At 34.4% G+C, this 19,248-nt stretch overlaps 1 protein-coding gene across 1 annotated transcript in view; it reads left to right on the top strand.

Annotated features, from left to right (window-relative positions):
- Positions 1–441: 441 nt before the first annotated feature.
- LOC119541764 overlaps positions 442–19,248 on the top strand; it is a 38,370-nt gene continuing 19,563 nt past the window's right edge. Inside the window, exons 1-9 of the mRNA XM_037845992.1 lie at positions 442–473; positions 1,161–1,205; positions 4,331–4,468; positions 4,894–5,029; positions 8,885–9,142; positions 10,562–10,776; positions 13,606–13,795; positions 13,908–14,210; positions 15,769–16,044. Coding sequence (XP_037701920.1) covers positions 471–473; positions 1,161–1,205; positions 4,331–4,468; positions 4,894–5,029; positions 8,885–9,142; positions 10,562–10,776; positions 13,606–13,795; positions 13,908–14,210; positions 15,769–16,044 — 1,564 coding nt within the window. The 5' untranslated portion in view covers positions 442–470. The remainder of the gene's footprint in view (positions 474–1,160; positions 1,206–4,330; positions 4,469–4,893; positions 5,030–8,884; positions 9,143–10,561; positions 10,777–13,605; positions 13,796–13,907; positions 14,211–15,768; positions 16,045–19,248) is intronic.

Genomic DNA, 19,248 nt, shown 5'->3' with positions numbered 1-19,248 from the left:
TCACTTCCTTCTTAATCTTTCTCTCCGTCAATCAAAACTTGGTTCCCTTGGACTGTTTCTAAAGCACCGCACCTGGGGACAGCTGTTCTGTGTCTTTCTCCCTGGAAGCGTGTGACTCAGAATTGAATTCGAGCGGAGATTGGGACCTGAAGGCTTGCAGTGTTGTTTTTCCTCCACTTTCCCCTTTTTATAGCACACAAGCTTTCAAAATTCTAGTTTACACTTAGATTTTGAAGAGAAAACAAGCTTATAGAACATTTACATCAGATTACTGAGCAAAATAGACAATTTAAAGCTTTTGTGGAGGATTCTGTGGATTTAATGATCAGATTTATTTTTTAATGAGGTTACATTTTCTTTGAGGTGAACAGCTGCTTAATAAGAACTAAAGAGGATTTTTTATTTTTTTTTTTAAGTTAGAAACTTGCGTTACCTTTAAAATTGATTCTGGGGAACTATTTACTATTAAAATGGTAATCTCAGTTTTACCAACACACAAATATACACACATGTAATACAGGAGTATTTTTTTTTTCTTTATATTTTAAGTTGAATGTAAAAGTTCTTAGGTTTCCAGGGACTCGAGGAGCCTAGGAAATGTTACACAAGCTCTTTAGAGTTGAAACGACTACGGAATTTTTTTTTCCCATTTAAAACTAAACATCATAGAGAGTATTTTGAAATATTTTTTAATAACGATAGTGTAATTTTAAAGTGTGAGGAATTATTTCCAGTGAAGTAGCAATGTTCCAGATTTCTATTAATTAAGGTTAATGGTTTCATACAATGCAACATAATTTTGTGTAATTGGCTGATAATTTTGTTTTTAATACTTCCTTTATATTTAATTATAGCAATTTATAAGAGCTGGTAATTTTGCTATTCATTGGAAAGTACAGATGTTTCTAAGTTTATTACATGAGAATAATACACAACTTCTCCTTATTAAGCACTTAGCATTCAATTAAAAGAGCAGCCAGTCTAAATTTGAAAAGACATAGTATTAAAGTTGCATATATATATATATATATATATCTGTATATATATATACACACACACACAGATTATAGATATATATTTGCCTAAAGAATGTACAATAGTTGAGTTTGGAAGCTAAAAATATACATGTATAATTGAAATGAATACCCTTTGCTTTCCAGATGGACAACTCAGTTATTCTACTGCTCTGGTTACAGTTTGTTAAGGTAAGACAATTTTGAGTGTGCCCTTTTTGAGATACCAGAAAGTTCAAAACTTTCTAAGCTTGGATTTGTTATAAAAATAATAAGCTTAGAGATTCCTATCATCTATAATAATAAATAAAAGCTATAAACTAACATCTAAGATGCCTATTTTATTTAAAAAAAAAAAACCTCATGCTTAATATCTGTGGTAAAACATGCCTATATGATTTAAACATATTTATATTGTTTGTGATATTAATGTGATAATTTTTTGATAAAATATAACATCTAACACCGGTATTATAGTAGTACTGTACATATTTTTAATTGAGTCGACAGCAAAGAAAGTTAAAAGCAAATAATCCTTATAAATTGCAGTCATCTTTTTTCTTTTTAAATATATTTTTCCGTGTGATTGAAAAATTATGCATGCCCTTTGCAAACATTTGGAAAATTTAGAAAAGCATAAAGAAATTAAAGATGATCAATTCTACTGCCCAAGGAAAATAGCTGTTGGCCTTTTCGTGTATGTAAGAGTTTTATGATGTACCTATATTTTACATTGAATTTCCATAGTTTGAGTATGTGTGGGTACTGACAGATAGAGTGATGCCATTTACCATCCTACTTCTTTTCTTTGACCTAACATTATTCAGTGAGCATTCTCCCTTGTCATTAAAACTCTGACATTCTGAGTAAACATTTTAATAACTGTTATTATCATTTGTGCATCTTTGTGTATCATTTAAGTTATTATTGTTTTTATTTGATAAAATTATAGTTACTTTACAAAATCCTATTAAATACTCTGAGTTTGAACCATCATTTTCAAGGACTGTTGTTGATGATTGTTGATTTTTTTTTGAGCAAACTGCACTTCAACAGCATCCTGTACAAAGCAGACATTCAGATAGTTGCTTGATTTTAAAACAGTATTCCTTTTTCTCTCTCCTTTCACTTCTTGACCACTCAGACAGCAGATAGATTTGCACACACCCCTCTCTGTATCAGTATTGATGCATCCATTCATGTATTAAGCCCCAACTATGTGTTAAACACTATTTTATGAACTGAGGATACAAAAGATGACCAAGATATACTCGATCTCACTGAGCACATTCAAGGTATAGAGGAGAAAAAAAATTCATAAAGAAACAATTCAAATAAAGTAATATAAGTAAAATATGCATATATATAAAATTTTGGGAGCCCAGAGGGAAAGGGACCTAATCTTTGCAAACAGTGATAAAGAAAGGCTGTTGGGGATAAATGGAATTTTATAGGAAAAGTAAAGGTTAGCCAGATGAGTGGGGTCATAGAGAAAGGAAGAAATAGGGCAGAAGCAGGGAAAATATTGCTGGCTGGTCTCAGGAAGGGCATTTCAAAAGAAGGAATAGCATAAGTAAAGGAATGAGACAAGAAAGACAGGAAATATCATGGTGAGATGGATAAATTATAAGCAGTTCCATAAATTCCCTTGGTGACCTAACCAGTTATCACTGGGCTTGTATCATCTTGAATGTTGAATATGTGTTGAATTTAGTGAATCTATTCTTTACTTCAAAGTTGAAATGTTAAAAGAAAAATAAAAGCAATGAATAGAAAAATAGAGTAATGTACCTGACTAAATGAGATGAAGGAGAAGAAGAGAGTAAGTTTGTGGCTGGTGCCCCAAGGTAGCCAAAGATAAGAGATAGAGAAAAGAAACAGATTAGGAAGTGCAAGAATTTTACTTTTCCTCTACATTTTCTCCTTCTGTAAATTATTTGGATTATTACCATAATGTCTCTCCAGTATTTTTTTTAATCCTTAGGCTCCTAATAAGAATCGTGTACCTTTCCCATTCAAGCTTGGCTTGGGGAAAGCTAGAACACCTAATTTGCTTTGCTTATTGATCAGCAATTGTGGATTTTTTCTGTAGAGTTGTAGAGTTGGTGTATAGCTGGGGCCCCACAATAGAGACAATAGAGAATTGCTTCAGTTGGTTGGAGGATGAGTGGGAAACCCAGGGATCTGCATTCATTCCTGTAGACACTTCTAGATGATTCTGATGCAAGCGGTGATCCTATGATCTGTACGATCTGTAGCTCTCTTTGAGAATTGTTCTCTCTAAACAATCATTTGGTGTCCTATAGATCTATGCAGAGCGGTTCTTGAACTTTCCCCCTAATGGACCCACCTAGAATTGAGAGAGTTAAGCATGTCTTGCAGATTTCTGGAGATGTGGTTTGAAATGCTCACCAAGAATTTTTGTTTATACAAAAATAGTGCTTTAATTTACTAGTTGGTAATAGACATGAAAGTGCTTCTGGATCTCTGATTGGTAAATGTGCAAAATACTATTGCATTGAGTTTATCCATTTTGGAAAATGAATAAATTGAAATGAATTGATTCTAAATATCAGATTCAGTACCTAAGAAAAATTTTCTTTCCTATGGGTTACAATATGTTCAGAATATATACTCACAAAAATATGTGAATGTATTTGGGAGTTATCAGTGGAGAGAGAGCTCAGAATTAAGCTAAAGACATGTATAGTGGGGTCATTTTAAAGTTGTTTTGGTAGAAATTTTGATAAATATATTATTATTCTGAGAGTTGTAGTCTTTTGTGTGAACTAGGGAACATAAAAGTCTGTGATCCTGTGGTCTATCTATTACTAATTTATCTATAAATTGTTATAATTTTCATTACTTGTAAAGGAACCAAGGATGTGAACTAACGCACATTTTGCACTCAATTACTTTAATTGCAAATGTGTGTTAAAAATATGTGTGAAATAAGTAAATTTTGCGTGACATTATCATTAGGTAAAGGGCCAAAATGCCAGGAAGATGTGCTACTTTCTTCCTGTGACTTGGAGACTTTCTCTGCCTTGACCCCAGAAATGCGGTGATTCATGATTTGAGAAACATAGGTCTTAAATTTCCTTACTCACTTTATTGACCTTATGTCATTTTCAAATTCATATTTAAAAATGATTGGAGTATCCAAATGTATGCTATTTAACTCATGTATAGAAACTGATGCTGCTGAAATATTTTTCAATTATAATTTGGCATATTTTAGGCTTAATTTTTTGTAAATTTGTTCATAAAATAATAATGCACTTTTTTTTTTACGGTTACCTTTTTTCTCATTTCAGATCTCAAAAAGTTTCCATTGTATACTAGTGGATAAACAAACAACTACAGTTTTTATTGAATGGAATGAATTTCCTATGGGAGGACATCCTGAATTTTATGTTTTAAAATATCAGCTTATTAATGATTTTGCACAAAAGGTAAGGCCCCTTTTCTGGTTCTGATAAAAAGTAAGCATACTGTAAATTTTTTAAAACCCAATGCCATATCACAATTAGTAATTTAATTGTTGAGTTTCTTAGTTTTATTTTATTACTATATAAAATGTTAGCATTTTATGAAATAGACTCTTCAAAGTAGTTGATCATATTAATATGTAAAATTGTTTGTGGGAACAACTATGTATTTTCCTTTTTGATATTTATATACTAAACAGAAAATAATTATTTAAAAAGTAATGTCATTTATGTAAAAGTAAATATTTTATTTATATGTTTGTATTCCATACTGAAAAACTGCTTCTTGTGAAGGATGTGTATAAAAGCCAAACTTTTAATTAATGTATCTGATAAAGAGTTAATGTTCAATAAATGTTTATTGATCAGATGAATCTAATTATTTTCAGAATATCAAAAGCATTCTTGCAGACCCACAAAAGCTTCAGAAATCAATAATAACACTAGAGGAAAATGAAGACTATCACATCATTATACAATCCATTAAACACGGAAAAATTTTAAGTGAAAAGTCATTCCAAACCTGTACGTAATGTGTGTGTGTTGTTCACATATATGACCTAATGATGAAAGGCAAATTTTTTATTTCCAGATAATTTAAATTTTACAGTGATTGGTAGCTATGTAATGGAAGTTCAGAATATATCAGGATAGTAATATTTTGTTGAAATTAAATATAATGTAAATTTCAGAATATGATTTAAATGAATTTTTTTTTTTCCTGAACCATAAAGACATTTATTCTTGACTTAACAAGAACTCTGGCCATACTTAGTTTCAGAATTTGTTTCACAGCACTTTAACAATACCATCAAAGGCCTAAGTGTTTTCTGTTCTTCTACTCTATGTTCTTTTTTTTCATGTATATATTTTTTATTGAGATTGTTCACATGCCATACAACCATCCAAAGATCCAAAGTTTACATTCAGTTGCCCATGGTCCCATCATACAGCTGTGTATCCATCAACACAATTAATTTTTTTTCAATTTTTCGAACATTTTCATTCCTCCAGAAAATAAATAAAGGCAAAAAAAGGAAACTCATATTCTCCCATACCCCTAACCATGCCCCCCTCAATTATTGATTCATAGTTTTGGTATACTACATTCGTTACTGTTGATGAAAGAATGTTAAAATACTACTAACTGTAGTATATAGTTTGCAATAGGTATATATATTTTTTCCTCTATGCCTCTCTATTATTAACTTCTAGTTATAGTGTCATACATTTGTTCTAGTTCATGAGAGAGATTTCTAATATTTTGGACATTGTCCACCACAAGATTCACTGTTTTATACGTTCCCATCTTTTAACCTCCAACTTTCCTTCTGGTGACATACGTGACTCTGGGTTTACCCTTTCCACCACCTTCACACACGTTTCAGCACTGTTAGTTATTCTCATTACATGCTACCATCACCCCTGTCCATTTCGAAATGTTTACGTTCACCCTAGTTGAACATTCTGCTCATAATAAGCAACCACTCCCCATTCTTTAGCCTCATTCTATATCCTGGTAACTTATTATTTCATGTCTATGAGTTTACATATTATAAATAGTTCATATCAGTGAGACCCTGCAATATTTGCCCTCAAGCTTTCTTCATCAACCCATTTCTTCTAAGATGGTTTTGTTCATGCACCATACATTCCGTCCTAAGTAAACAATCATTGGTTCCCCGTATAATCACGTATTTATGTATTCAGCACCATTGCCACTATCTATATAAGGACATCTCCACTTCTTCAACAAAGAAGGTAGAGAGGTAAAAGAAAAAGAAAGGAGAAAGAGAGGAAAAACAAACAAACCAAAAAACAAAACTTGATAGCTAGAAAGCGACAAAAGGAAAGATAGCATTAACCTAAAGTAGAATAGAGTCAGACATCACCAATGCCAGTAGTCCCATACCCTTCCCCTATCCCCCACCCCCCCATATGCATTTAGCTTTGGTATATTGCCTTTTTTATATTAAAGGAAGCATAATACAATGTTCCATAAATTATAGTCTGTAGTTGGCATTGATTGTATTTTCTCCCCAGTCCCACCCTATTTTTAACACCTTGCAATGTTGACATTCATTTATTCTACCTCATATAAAAACATATTTGTAGCTTTTATTATAATCATTGAGCACCCTAGGTTTTCGAGTTACACAGTCCCAGTCTTTATCCTTCATCTTTTGTTCTCGTGTCCCACATGGTCCCATCCTTCCTCTTTTCAACCATATCCACAGTCATCTTTCTTCAGTGTACTTACATTGCTGTGCTGTCTCCCAAAATTGTTTTCCAAACCTCTCACTCCTGTCTTTCCTTTCTGTCTGCAGTGCTTCCTTTAGTGTTTCCTGTAGAGCAGGTATCTTGTTCACAAACATGGTCATTGTCTGTTTGTCAGAGAATATTTTAAGCTCTCCCTCATATTTGAAGGATATTTTTGCCAGGTACACGATTCTTGGTTGGTGGTTTTTCTCTTTCAGTATCTTAAATATATCACTCCACTTCCTTCTTGCCTCCATGGTTTCTATTGAGAAATCTGCACATAGTCTTATAAAAGCTTCCTTTGTATGTGATGGATCACTTTTCTCTTGCTGCTTTCAAGATTCTCTCTTTATCTTTGACATTTGATAATCTGATTATTAAGTGTCTTGGCATAGACCTATTCAGATCTATTCTGTTTGGGGTACGATGAGCTTCTTGGATCTGTAATTTTATGTCTTTTGAGGAGATGGGAAATTTTCATTGATTATTTCCTCTATCATTGCTTCTGCCCCTTTTCCCTTCTCTTCTCTTTCTGGGACACCAGTGATACATAAATTATTGCTCTTTGTTTTGTCCTTAAGTTCCCGGAGGTGTTGTTCATATTTTTCCATTCTTTTCTCTCTCTGTTCTTTTGTGTGTAGGCTTTCAGGTGCCTTGTTCTTCCAGTTTGTGAGTGTTTTCTTCTGCCTCTGGAGATCTGCTGTTGTATATTTTCATTGTGTCTTTCATCTCTTGTGTTGTGCCTTTCATTTTCTTAGATTCTGCCAGTTGGTTTTTTGAACTTTCAATTTCTACCTATGTACACCCAGTGTTTCCATTATACAGTTCATCTCTTTTGCCATATCTTCCCTAAACTTTTTGAATTGACTTATTATCAGTTGTTTCAATTCCTGTATCTCAGTTGAAGTGTAAGTTTGTTCCTTTGACTGGGCCATAACTTCATTTTTTAGTGTAGGTTGTAGTTTTCTGTTGTCTAGGCATGGTTTCCTTGGTTACCCCAAGATTTTCCCAGACCAGAACGGGCTCAGGTCCCAGAAGGAAGAAGTATTCAGTGTCAGGGTGTGTCTTAGAAGATTGGTACACCCTGTGATGTCTCAGGTCACTGTGCTTTTCTGCCCAGCAGGTGGCACCTGTCAGCCTGTAACTCCAGACTGGTGTAAGGAGGTGTGGTCCGTGGCTGTTTTCCCCGAGGCTCTGGGGTCTGGTTCTGAAGAAAGGCTGGTAGTAGAGCTGGGCACCACCCCTTTCCTCTTAGAGAAGACAGACTCCCTAGGGAGAGGTCATTAGCATTTCAATGGTCTCTCTCTGCCTGTGCCATCTTCACCCTTGTCTGGGTCAGAGCACTGGGAACTAAAAATTGCTGAGGCTTTCCCCGCTGAGCTGAAACAGGGACCAAAATTCCCCTTCAGGGCTAGTCCATGGTGACCCTCTGGCTCTCCAAGGTCAGTCATCACCCAAAGCCTCTGTCTGCTTTTTGGGGATTCGTAGTTCATAGTGAGCACTCCACATTCACTAATTAAAACCCCAGTTGGAGCTCAGCTGAGCTATATTCACCTGCTGGGAGAGAACTTCTCTCTAGCACCGTGAGGCTTTGCAGCTTGGGCTGTGAGGGGAGGGGTCTCCCAGCTTGGATCCATAGTTTTTACTTACAGATTTTATGCTGTGATCTCAGGCATTCCTCCCAATTCAGGTTGGTGTATGATAAGTGGATGGTCACGTTTGTACCCCTGCAGTTATTCTGGATTATTTACTAGCTGTTCCTCATTTTTTATTAGTTGTTCCAGGGGGACTAACTAGCTTCCATTCTTCTCTATGCCACCATCTTAGATCCTTCTAAATGAAATTTTAAACTAAGCTAAGAAGAAGCTTTTTAGTTTTGCCATTTAATTTATACTAACGTGAATAGATATGCATGGTGATGTTACATGTTATCCAGATTATCTAGAAAATATTTTAATGTGGATTTCAAATCTTGTTAATTCACTCTATGTAGAAGTATAGAGAATATTTTATGGTTGATAGTATTTTCCCATTATAGTAAATCCTTTGTGATTCAGTATTATCTTGAGTTTCATTTAGTTTTATTTGAGTCAATACTAATTATTTTCTCTGATTTTTTAGGTGGACTCTCATCTAGAAATATTAAAACAGTAGCAACAAGTACAAGTGTTACTTTTAACTGGAGTATGCTGCCTTTCAGTGACTTTTCTGTGTCAATATCCCTTCATAATTTTTCACAAATAATGCAAAATAATGTTATGCTTTATGAGTGGAGTAATTTGAAACCTGCAACTTTATATACTTTTACGTTTGAATTTAAACAATTGCATTTGGATTTTGTAAATATATTTCAGAGATTGGATATTCAAGTTGAAACAGGTAAATAGATATTTGGTTTGTTATAATTAATATATTTATTATATATTTTATGTCACTTGGCAGTTTTATTATTCTCTTTAAAATTTGATCTAATTTTACATTTTACATTTTAACCACTGTAAACCATTTGTGAGTGAATTAGCTACAGTCCTCTTTTTCTAGCAGAATCATTTGAGTATTTTACTGTTTATTGAACAAGCTGGACTTAGCAGGATAAAGGCAAGAACCAACTTTATTTTCCTTCTACCACTTCCTTTCAGCCATTCCAAGCAGATTCTTTTTCCTTGATTCTGGCAGTTATTCATGTAGGTTCCTAGCTTTTTAGGTGACTTTAAAGTATCAAAGAGCAGTCTCATTTTCATGTATTAAAAAGTCCCTTTTAGTCTAATATGAAAATGTCAATTTGTCACCCTATTTAAAGCTTCTCCTTTGCTCGTTACTGCTCAGACCTGACTGAAGCTTGGGATGCTCCAAGTAAGGGGATACACAGGGGGATGGGGTGAGAAGGCTGTGTTCCATTTTTTTGTGTTTTCCTAGTTCTGTTCTACCTCCTTCCACCACATGTTGGGAACAGGTATAAGAAAAAAGGGAGAAGTCGTAGATGGTTGATGAAAGAATGCACTCTGATAGGCTCAGAGTCCAATTTTAATACCCTACTATAGGAATAATCAAATAGTACCATAAACCACAATATATGTTGCAAAAGTGAAGTAGAGAAGCAGATGAATGGAAAGAAAAAGATAGTGAGGTAATCAAAGCATACCCTCTTCCTAATTTCCTCTTTGCCCTGAAAAAAAAATAAAACAATGGTTTCTTCAAAGGATCCTTCTCACATTTTCCTACCTGTTGGTGTGAAGCACTGGTGAGGTAAATCAGCATAAGCTGATGTGCAGTACTTACTCTGAACAGGCTGATATTTTCCTCAGTCTTTCTATGGCATGCAGTCTTGGAGAAAAAAAGAGCAGCAGTCAGTCCACCTATTTTCTGGCAGGTGAACACATTTGAATTCAACTAACTGAGGGCAAAATTCTTAACAAGCATTGTCTCGTCCTCTAAAATAAAAGAAATGTAAAATATATTTTACAAAGTTCTCTACCAGTCCTGCATTAAGGGAAAGGAAAGAAAAAATAAAATAATTTAGAAAAAAAAAATCTGTGGTTATGTTTTAACAAAGCTATAATTGAACAATAATTCTGCATAATTAAGTCTTATAGCTACTTTAAAAACTGTTTAAATAGTGGTAATTACTACTTGACTAATCCTTCCTTTAACATTTTTATTGGTTTGGGAGAAATACAGGGGAAGTGCACATTTAATACTACCAGATTTTCATAAGTAACTTCTATATGTGTTAAGAAATGTAATTATGAACTGATATGCTACTGAATTCATCTTTAACAAACATATTTCTTTCGGTAGGTTCATGTTCACAAGGATGGGTAGCCTTAAAAAACAACTGTTACAGAATTAGCAAAGAGAGTAAGCCATGGAATATAGCCCAACAGCATTGTAAGTTATTCTTAAGTTCTGCACACCTTGTGGATATAAAGAATGAAGAGGAAAAAAAATTCATATTTTCACATCTCAGATCAAAGAATCAAATAATAATATGGACTGGTCTTAATGACATAAAGGTCAGTAAATGCAAAGGTGTGCATATATTATGATAAATAAGATATCATTATCATCTATGTTTCATTCAGTCTTTTATTAATTCACTCATTCATCCAATAAATATTTGAGTACTTCTCACAAGCCAGCCACTGTGTTTCTCTTTCTATTTTCATAGACACTTCATTTCAATCTCTTTTGCAGGCATCTGTTTCTTTACCTAATTTTGTTTTAATTTTGGTCTTCGCCAGACCACTTTTAAATTTATTTGGGTGATTTCATCCATTTTTTCACTTAATTTACCACGATTATTTTAAAATATTTATTTGGTCCACTTTCCTCTTTTGAGCTCCAGACATTTCTTCTGATTATCCCTTTTGACATTTCTTGCAGGCAGTTCAACATTGTCAAAACTAAATTTGTCATCTCCCTCCCACCAAACCTGCTCCAGTTCCTATATTTCTCACCTTTGTGAACAAGACAATAATACAAACTCTAAAATATGGATAAGGAATAAAATTTTCTCCCTTTATTCCTTTCACTGTGTGCATTCAGCCTCTTGAAACTCAATTTTGCTAAAAGAGATGGAGAAACATCTAAAGATTTTGTTTAATACTGGTGAAATAAGGGCCATGTGGCATTTTTCTTCAACACCCCTAACACTATTGAATAGCACATGAAATTTCATTTTGGTCAGCATTTGTAGAAAAACCGAAGATCTCTTTGCAGTCTGTATTTTTTCTCTATGACCCACTTACTTTTACTTTCTGCCTCTCAAAGATAAATCTTTTCTCTGTGAAATGTGCTTATCTGTTGTTACCCAAGGCAAATTCTATCATTTTGATACCAGTTGATAAAACTATTAACAATCTTGAACTGCATTTTCTGTCATTCTCTTATTGTGCTTTTCTTTATCTTTTAATAGGCAGTGAATGAAATTCTAATAAAGGTTCCTCAAACCACAGTTCATTTCATACTTCTCAGGCTCACCCCCACTCAGCATGCCAGTCTCTTTCCTATCTTTAATAAACTTGTTAGTAACAGTTCAAATTAAATTTAATCTTCCAGTAGTTATGGCTATTGCTTTCTGTTAAAAAGTTCAGGCCATATTTTCATGGCCATAGTCTGTGTGCCAAAGTGGGATTCACAAAGCACCATGTAGATTGCTGGGAATTATTCAAAGGTATCTAAGACACAGTCTCTGCATCCAGATACTTACAATAATAAAGGAGGTAAATGAAACTTCAATGTAATTATTGCAGAAAATACTTGTATAATAGTCCCTGAGTCCTATATTTACTTCCTGAGAGCCAAACATTATTCTACATGCTTTACTTCTGTGACATATGAAGAAACTGGGGCCCAGAAAGGTTAATTTTGCCCAATGGACTTGCAACAGAGTCTGCTCTTAACCACTATATTCTTGACCTCTGCATTAAGCTGATCTCCTGAGGTTAATATCAAAATCACCTGTTGATCATAATCTCCATGGAGAGTTGAGAAAGTACTCACCCCTTTAAGTAAACCTTTGCTGCATAAGTTTGAGTTTGTTACTAGACTTCAAGAATTCCCAGCTTCCAATTGAAGTCTGGTGGTCAGCAGGAACTTAATGAATGAAAAATTAATAGTCTCTTTCCTCTGCTTCAGGAGGGTTATATAGGTAGCCCTCATTTAATTTTCACAACAACTTTATGAGGTAGGTACTATCATGATTTCCATTTTACAGATGAGGAAATAGAGCTCAGAAAGATCATGTTCACATAGCCAAGAAGAGGCAGTGCCAGATTTTGAACCTCTGTCTGACCAATGCCTGTGCCCCCAACCACTTGAACGCACTGCCTTTGAGCGCTGTCAGTTTTCACAGCTGCAGTGTAATGCAGCAGGCTCTTGGAAGAAATAGTGAGGATTCCTCTATTCCTCCAGATGGGACTGGAATATATTGTTTTAACGTCTCTGTTGAGTGTTTGGAGGGAACATGCCTTTGTAATCCTCATCCATGCCACTATGAGGCGCCAGTTGATGCTGGATTGACATAATAACAAAACTCCCTAGCACTCATTATTTCTGTAAGAATTACGTTTTCTTTTTGAGGAGCTGTTATGCAGATGGTGGTTTTATACATACTCTCTAAGCCCATTGACAATCATGCAAAGTAGATGATTATGTACATTGCACAGGTGAGAAAATTTAGTTTCTGTGAAGTTAGGCAGTTAGATGCCTAATAACAGATAGCCAGTATGTGGCAGATAGCATCCAGGTCTATTTTTCTCAAAGATTATAATTTCCCCATTTCCCCTTTCAGGGAGAGTAGATACATAACTATCTAGAGAGATGGTCTTTATTTGTGAGAATTAGGGCTGGTGGTGGCATCAACGACATCTCATGGCTGAAAGGCAGTTAAGAAGGTATCAACAGTCTCTCCTGATGTGAGCGACTGATTTTACTTTGAATACTAAAAACTAACATTTAATGAATGATTGCTCTGTGCATTGTGCTGAGCCCTTTGTATGCATAGCCTCTTTAATCCTTATGGTGGCTAAAGATGTAGGTTTTATTGTTACACTCATTGTAGATATGAGAAAATGGAGACAGTGCAAGATTCAACAGCTTTGTCTGAAGATATTTGTCTGATGAGTGAAAGAAAGTGAACTCTCTCTCCAGCTCAGCATCTTTTATCATGAAATAAATCTCCATAATATTATTAAACTGGTTGATAATTGTAAAATCTAAGAAAATTTTATAATAGAGATGTGGTGGCTAATCAAAATATTCAAACACATATTTGAAATGTAGTATTGAAGATAAGATTCTCACTTTTCTTTTTAATTAACAATTTATTCATCTTATTACAGAAAGAAGGCCATCTCACATGGACAGATGGATCACCTAATGGACTTATGGAAAATGAAATATTTTCTTTTCCAATGTTACCCCAAAATGAAACAGATTGCTATATTTTACAGCAAAATGCAACTGGATCAAACTATTTCTTTACAAGATTTTTCTGTTATGTTCCATTGCCATGTATTTGTGAATATGAATGTAATTATTTTTTATTGATATTCTTTCTTATATCCATGGCTCTCACTATCTTTTATTATTTTGGGGATAAATTATAATTGCTAATATAAAAATCCTTTCTTATTTTTTTCAGTACCTTCTGTACAGGAAAACTTTTTGTTCTATATAAAGGAGATTGGAACAACTGAAGTTGTATTTAGTTGGAATAATTTGAATGGCCTCAACAATTTGAATAAGTGGCTGATACTGGGATATAAGATAATCATCAAGTATTATTTAGATTATGCAGAAGAAAATTTTGAAAGCATGCACCCAAATACAACAGAAAAAGCAATTACCCAACTCTCTCCTGGCCGTACTTACAGATTTTTACTCTTCGCAATAAATGAATGGGAGGCAAAAACTACTCTAAGTCCAGTATTCATAGTAGAAACACGTAAGTTATAAGACATCTGAGAGTACTATTTTTCAAGTACTTAACTCTGTCATTAGTGAGTATTTCCTGAGGGCCTATTATTTTCTCATGACACTCTGGGCATACCTATATCTTTTACCATTTTAAATCACAATGAATTTGTTTATGTGTTTAGTTTCCCTTGTTAGATTATAAGCCCCACAAGTGTAGGAACTATGTCTTATTTGTCTTATAGCCCCAGATAGAAATGGTATCTCATTCATAGAAGATACTCAATAAATTTTGGTGGACATATTCTAAGAGGAAGAGATTATCAGACATGCTTCCCTGTCTTCAAGAAACTTAAAATTTAGACAATTAGGAAGGAATAAAGTCAAAAGCAGACAAAATTACATAGCAAAATATAGTGATTTAAATGCCCAATCAGTGGTGCATTTAATAAATACCTACCAGAATTCAGAGAGAAGGTTGACAGGGGAAAACTCATGGAAAGAAGTCTTAGGCCTAAACTTATACTCAAGGCTTAGATTTGGCCTTGAGTGGAAAACGACATGTTGTGAGCTGAAGTGTGGAGCTATGCGTTTGTGGAAAATGAGTAGTGAAGATTGACTGGTGAAGAGGGTTTCCTCAGGCATGAGATTAAAATCAGTTTGAGAGGCAGAAGGTGCCAGAGTTAGGAGTGTGTGTGTCTGTGCTAGATTGCTGAAGTTGACCTTGGAAGTAGTGGAAATCCATTAAGACTATAATTTCTAAGACTTGCTTTTCATTTTAGAAAGCAATTTCATACGTTATTATGTCACTCCATGCTTACTCCAGTCCTGGGATTAACTGTGTAGAGATGAGAACATTGAGCTTCAGAAGAGTTAAGTAAACTGACTACAGTAACATGTGCTGTTAAGTAGTGGTACTACATGGGAAGCCAGATGGACTCATTTTAACTCTTGATCTCTTGTTTCTCAAGAAAGAATCAAGATGAGTGTGTGTGCATGTGTATGGGGTGTGGCGGATAGGGGTCCGAGGCTAATATGTGCAATGGACCATTTTAAGAAAATTAATCTGGCAGGATTAATGAGGAAGATTGCTGTCATTGGATAAAATTGTTGGGGTGGGAAAATACTTCTGAGGAAGGATGAGTGCCTGAGTTTGGGTGATGATGGGACTGAAGTAATATGAAGTTACTGTCCTCTAGTCTGATAAGGCAGGAGAGAAGAAAGACATATGATACACTAAATGCAGAAAGTGCCACTTTGGTGGTGTAGAAAATAAAAATAATTATTAACACTTACTGTGTTCAAGCATTGTGCCAAGTGCTTTACATTCTTCATATCACTTAATCTTTATAATAAATCTACAGGGCAGTTGCTACTATAATTCTCATTTTACAGTAAAGACAACTGAGACTCAGAAAGAGTAAGTAATTTATCAGGGGGTGTAACTAGAAGTGAAAGAGCTGGGACTCAAACTCAGCTTTCCCTTCCTTTCCAAGCTAGAGAATTTTGGAAGCCCTGAGAAGCAAGAGATTAATTCTGCCAAATTTTGTCACTAATACCATATATTTTTCTGGTTTATTTTCAACCAGGCCCATTATCAGCCCGGAATTTCAGTGTTACACGTGTGACTCCAGCAGAAATATACTTAAAGTGGGATCCTCCATATCCTGTATCTTTTCACCATTATCTTGTGACTATTTTGGATGTTGAAAATAATAAATCAGAAGAGCTGGTTGTTGAAAAATTCAACAAAACAATGATAATAGGGGATCTCAGATCTTTTCATCCTTATCTGATATATCTATTCAGTGTAGCAGAAAGAGGAACTTTAAGCTGTTTTGAGAAACCTATTTCAACCACTACAGGTAAGCATGGGCAGATTTTGCCTTTTAATAAAAAATATAAACTACTTATATGGAAATATTATTTTGATGAAATTTAAATATATTACTCCTTCCTACATACAGATATTCACAGTTAAACATTTGTTTGAATGTCAGATCACAATTCTAAACATGGATTCTAAATCCTAAATTTCACTTACTTTATGTGAACTCTAAAACATTATTTTAATCTGCATTTGTTATTATCAGAGTTCCTATACAAAATTTTTTCGTATCCTAGCCTTGGAAGAAATAAATGATCATAAGACATGAAGATTAGTTTACCCATTTCTTTTTAGATTCAAAAAGTAGGTCTCTTCAGTTTATTTAGTTTGACTTGGTTCTTATTTTGACCACCAGGGGGAAGTATCATCCTGGATTTTTAAAATTTGTATATATTTTGGCAAATGCATGCTTAATCGCCATTCTCCTCCACTTGACAATTTTTGAATTCTTGTCTAGAACATAATTTAAAGTATTCTACATTTTAATTAACCATTCCATTTACCCATTTAAGTATCGGTGTAAATATTTTTGAAATGACAATATACTATTTATCATGAAAAACAGGGCATAACTAAACAAATTTTGGCAGTGTGTGTGTTGTTTGTTTACGTATATTTAACATTCCAGTGTGGTAGGTTGAATTTTGTACCTCCCCAAACAGATGTTTTTAACCTTAATCTGTGTCCCTGTGGGTGTGAACATGTTGAATAGTGCTTGAAAATGTTATTTTTAGTTAAGGTATGGCCCAGCTGAATGAGGTTGGGTCTTAATAGGGATGATATATAAAGAGAAAGCCACACACAGGCGCCAGAAACAAGAAGTCAGTGGGAATCCAGAAGAGAAAGGAGAGGACAGTGGTGTGATGAAGTAGAGGTAAAAGCCCAGGAACCCCAAGGACTGTCAGCAAGCTGGTATAAGACCACTGTGATAACTGGAGAGAAAGCAAGATTTCTAGCCTCTGAAATTGTGAGCCTTTACATTCTCATTGTTTAAGCCAACTCATGGTGTGATAATTTTGGTAGCAGCCTGGGGAAGTATGACAGCCTGGCAAAGTGCAACAGCCTGTATGTATACAATGTTCTTTGATTTAAATTCACCAGCTAAAGTGCTAGAACAGAAGTAAGAACAGAAAGCCTGCATGTGCACAGCCATTGATTAATTAATCTAAATACTCACTGGGAATACTCTGCATTCTTTGAAAATAACAATAATAAAAGACAATATTTAATGTTTACTAAATGTAAATATTTAACATATGTATTCATTGTTGCAAGCCCTAATCAAAAATATTTCCCATTGGAAACAAGATAGCAGGTGTTTTCTCTAACCCCAAGGTCAGGCGAAACTGCCCTGTCTTGTAAGTGCTTGCTTGGATCCTTTTCTTTAGGCAGATGCTTTCATCTTTAACTGATAGGCAGATGGGAAGGTTTCTCAAAGATTCTGTTAGTTTTGAGGTCAAGTTAAATTTTCCCATGGAATGTACTTATTTTTTATTAGAGGGGTAGGAGGAAGATATGAGGCGTGCCTGCATATTTAATTTTTGGGTCATTCGCTCTTAGACACACCATGGATGCCCAGAATTTAGTAATTCCAGTACTTTTTTATTCTAAGACGGGGAACGTTCTTTTATTTCCCCATTTATTAACTCACTTAAATTATTTTTTCAATACCAGGAAATAGGATAGACATCAGAGATGCGATGATCCATAAGACCTAGTATCTGCCTTCAAAAGACTTCCATAGTAATGAAGTGATTCAAATAAGTTAACAAGCAATGATGATGTTGTATTTTAATTGCTATTATAGAAATTATGCTCTAGGTACTATGGAAGCACAGGCAGCAGGCAATTAACCCAGACTTGGTGGAGATACAGGCATAGTCACAGAATTCCTTCTGCAGGCGTTACTTACTGAGTCATGAAGGATGAATAAGAGGCAGCCAGGTGGGAGTGGGCAGGCAGAAGATGCTGCAAGGAGGAAAAACAGTGTGCATAGGCAGTAGGGCCAAAGAAGAAGCATCTGTCCACCTATGCCTGGAAAATCCAGAGAAGGCTTTTGGAGAAGACTGACTTTTGAATATTAGGAATTTGCAGATAGAGTCTAGAGTGCAAGAGGGCATGCAGGAAAGAGGAAGAATTTGAGTCTAGAAAATGTATTATAGGCATAGATCACAAAGGGCCTTGATCCATTTTAAGGAATATATTTTATTCAATAAAATTAACTTTTTTGGAGTCTTTTGAGAATGCAGAAAAATGTATGTATTCTCTCCCATTAAAATGCTTGTACAAGTATGCACAGATAATTCTGTTGGCAATTTTAGGGCTATTGTAGATCTACCAAATATTATCACTTCCTTAGTCTCCGCTTATGTGTGACATTCAGTGAATTCCGTCTAAGTCTAGGTAATCAAGAAGTGCATGTATATAATACATTTGTGATTTTTGCTAGTATATAAAATCAAAGATCTGAAATTGTTTCACACTGTAATCCTGTTGGATAGTTTTTTGCATTGTATAAGTCTAGCATTTTTTCAACTTTACAGGAATAATAAATTTAAACATGTAAAGTCAGTTTGGCTAGAATTTTGTGAAATTAAGGTATGGTATGAAGACATTAGGGATCTAACCCAAAATGATATTTTCTTGATAAATTAAAATACAGTATTTACTTGTGTTGATGAGAAAATGAAAACCAATGAGGGGTCACAGTATAGTTTTTGCGAATGAAGTAGTTATGAAAATCCTAGAGAATTCTTTAAGGTGATTTAGAGTAAAGATACTGGACAGTTTAAAATTGCATGACTATCTGAGAAACATGATCTAAAAATTGATTGCTGTTTATGAGAACCATTGAAAGTTCGGGAGAAACAATGAAGACTATAAGAACCACTGCAATTTACAGTGTAGTAAAAATCACAAGGCTTGGTATTCAAATAACTGCATAAGGAGATAAACTAAATTATTATTTTGTAGCACCGAAAAAATTCTCCAATGATTTGCTAGATAAATGGTAAGCACCATCTGAAAATTTCCTATCTATTTCTAAATGAATGTCATACCTTTCAGAAATCAGGAAAGTAATATAAAGTTTCAACTATCTTTACAATTAATAACAGTCTCAAAGCTTTGAAAACATCTACAAAGCAGTGATTCTTAAATGTATATCTCTAGCCTAGAGCTT

The sequence above is a fragment of the Choloepus didactylus genome, chromosome 8, assembly GCF_015220235.1.
Source record: "Choloepus didactylus isolate mChoDid1 chromosome 8, mChoDid1.pri, whole genome shotgun sequence".
Classification (NCBI taxonomy): Eukaryota; Metazoa; Chordata; class Mammalia; order Pilosa; family Megalonychidae; genus Choloepus; species Choloepus didactylus.
The sequence above is the reverse complement of the archived record's forward strand: the minus strand, read 5'-3'. Positions and strand labels throughout refer to the sequence as shown.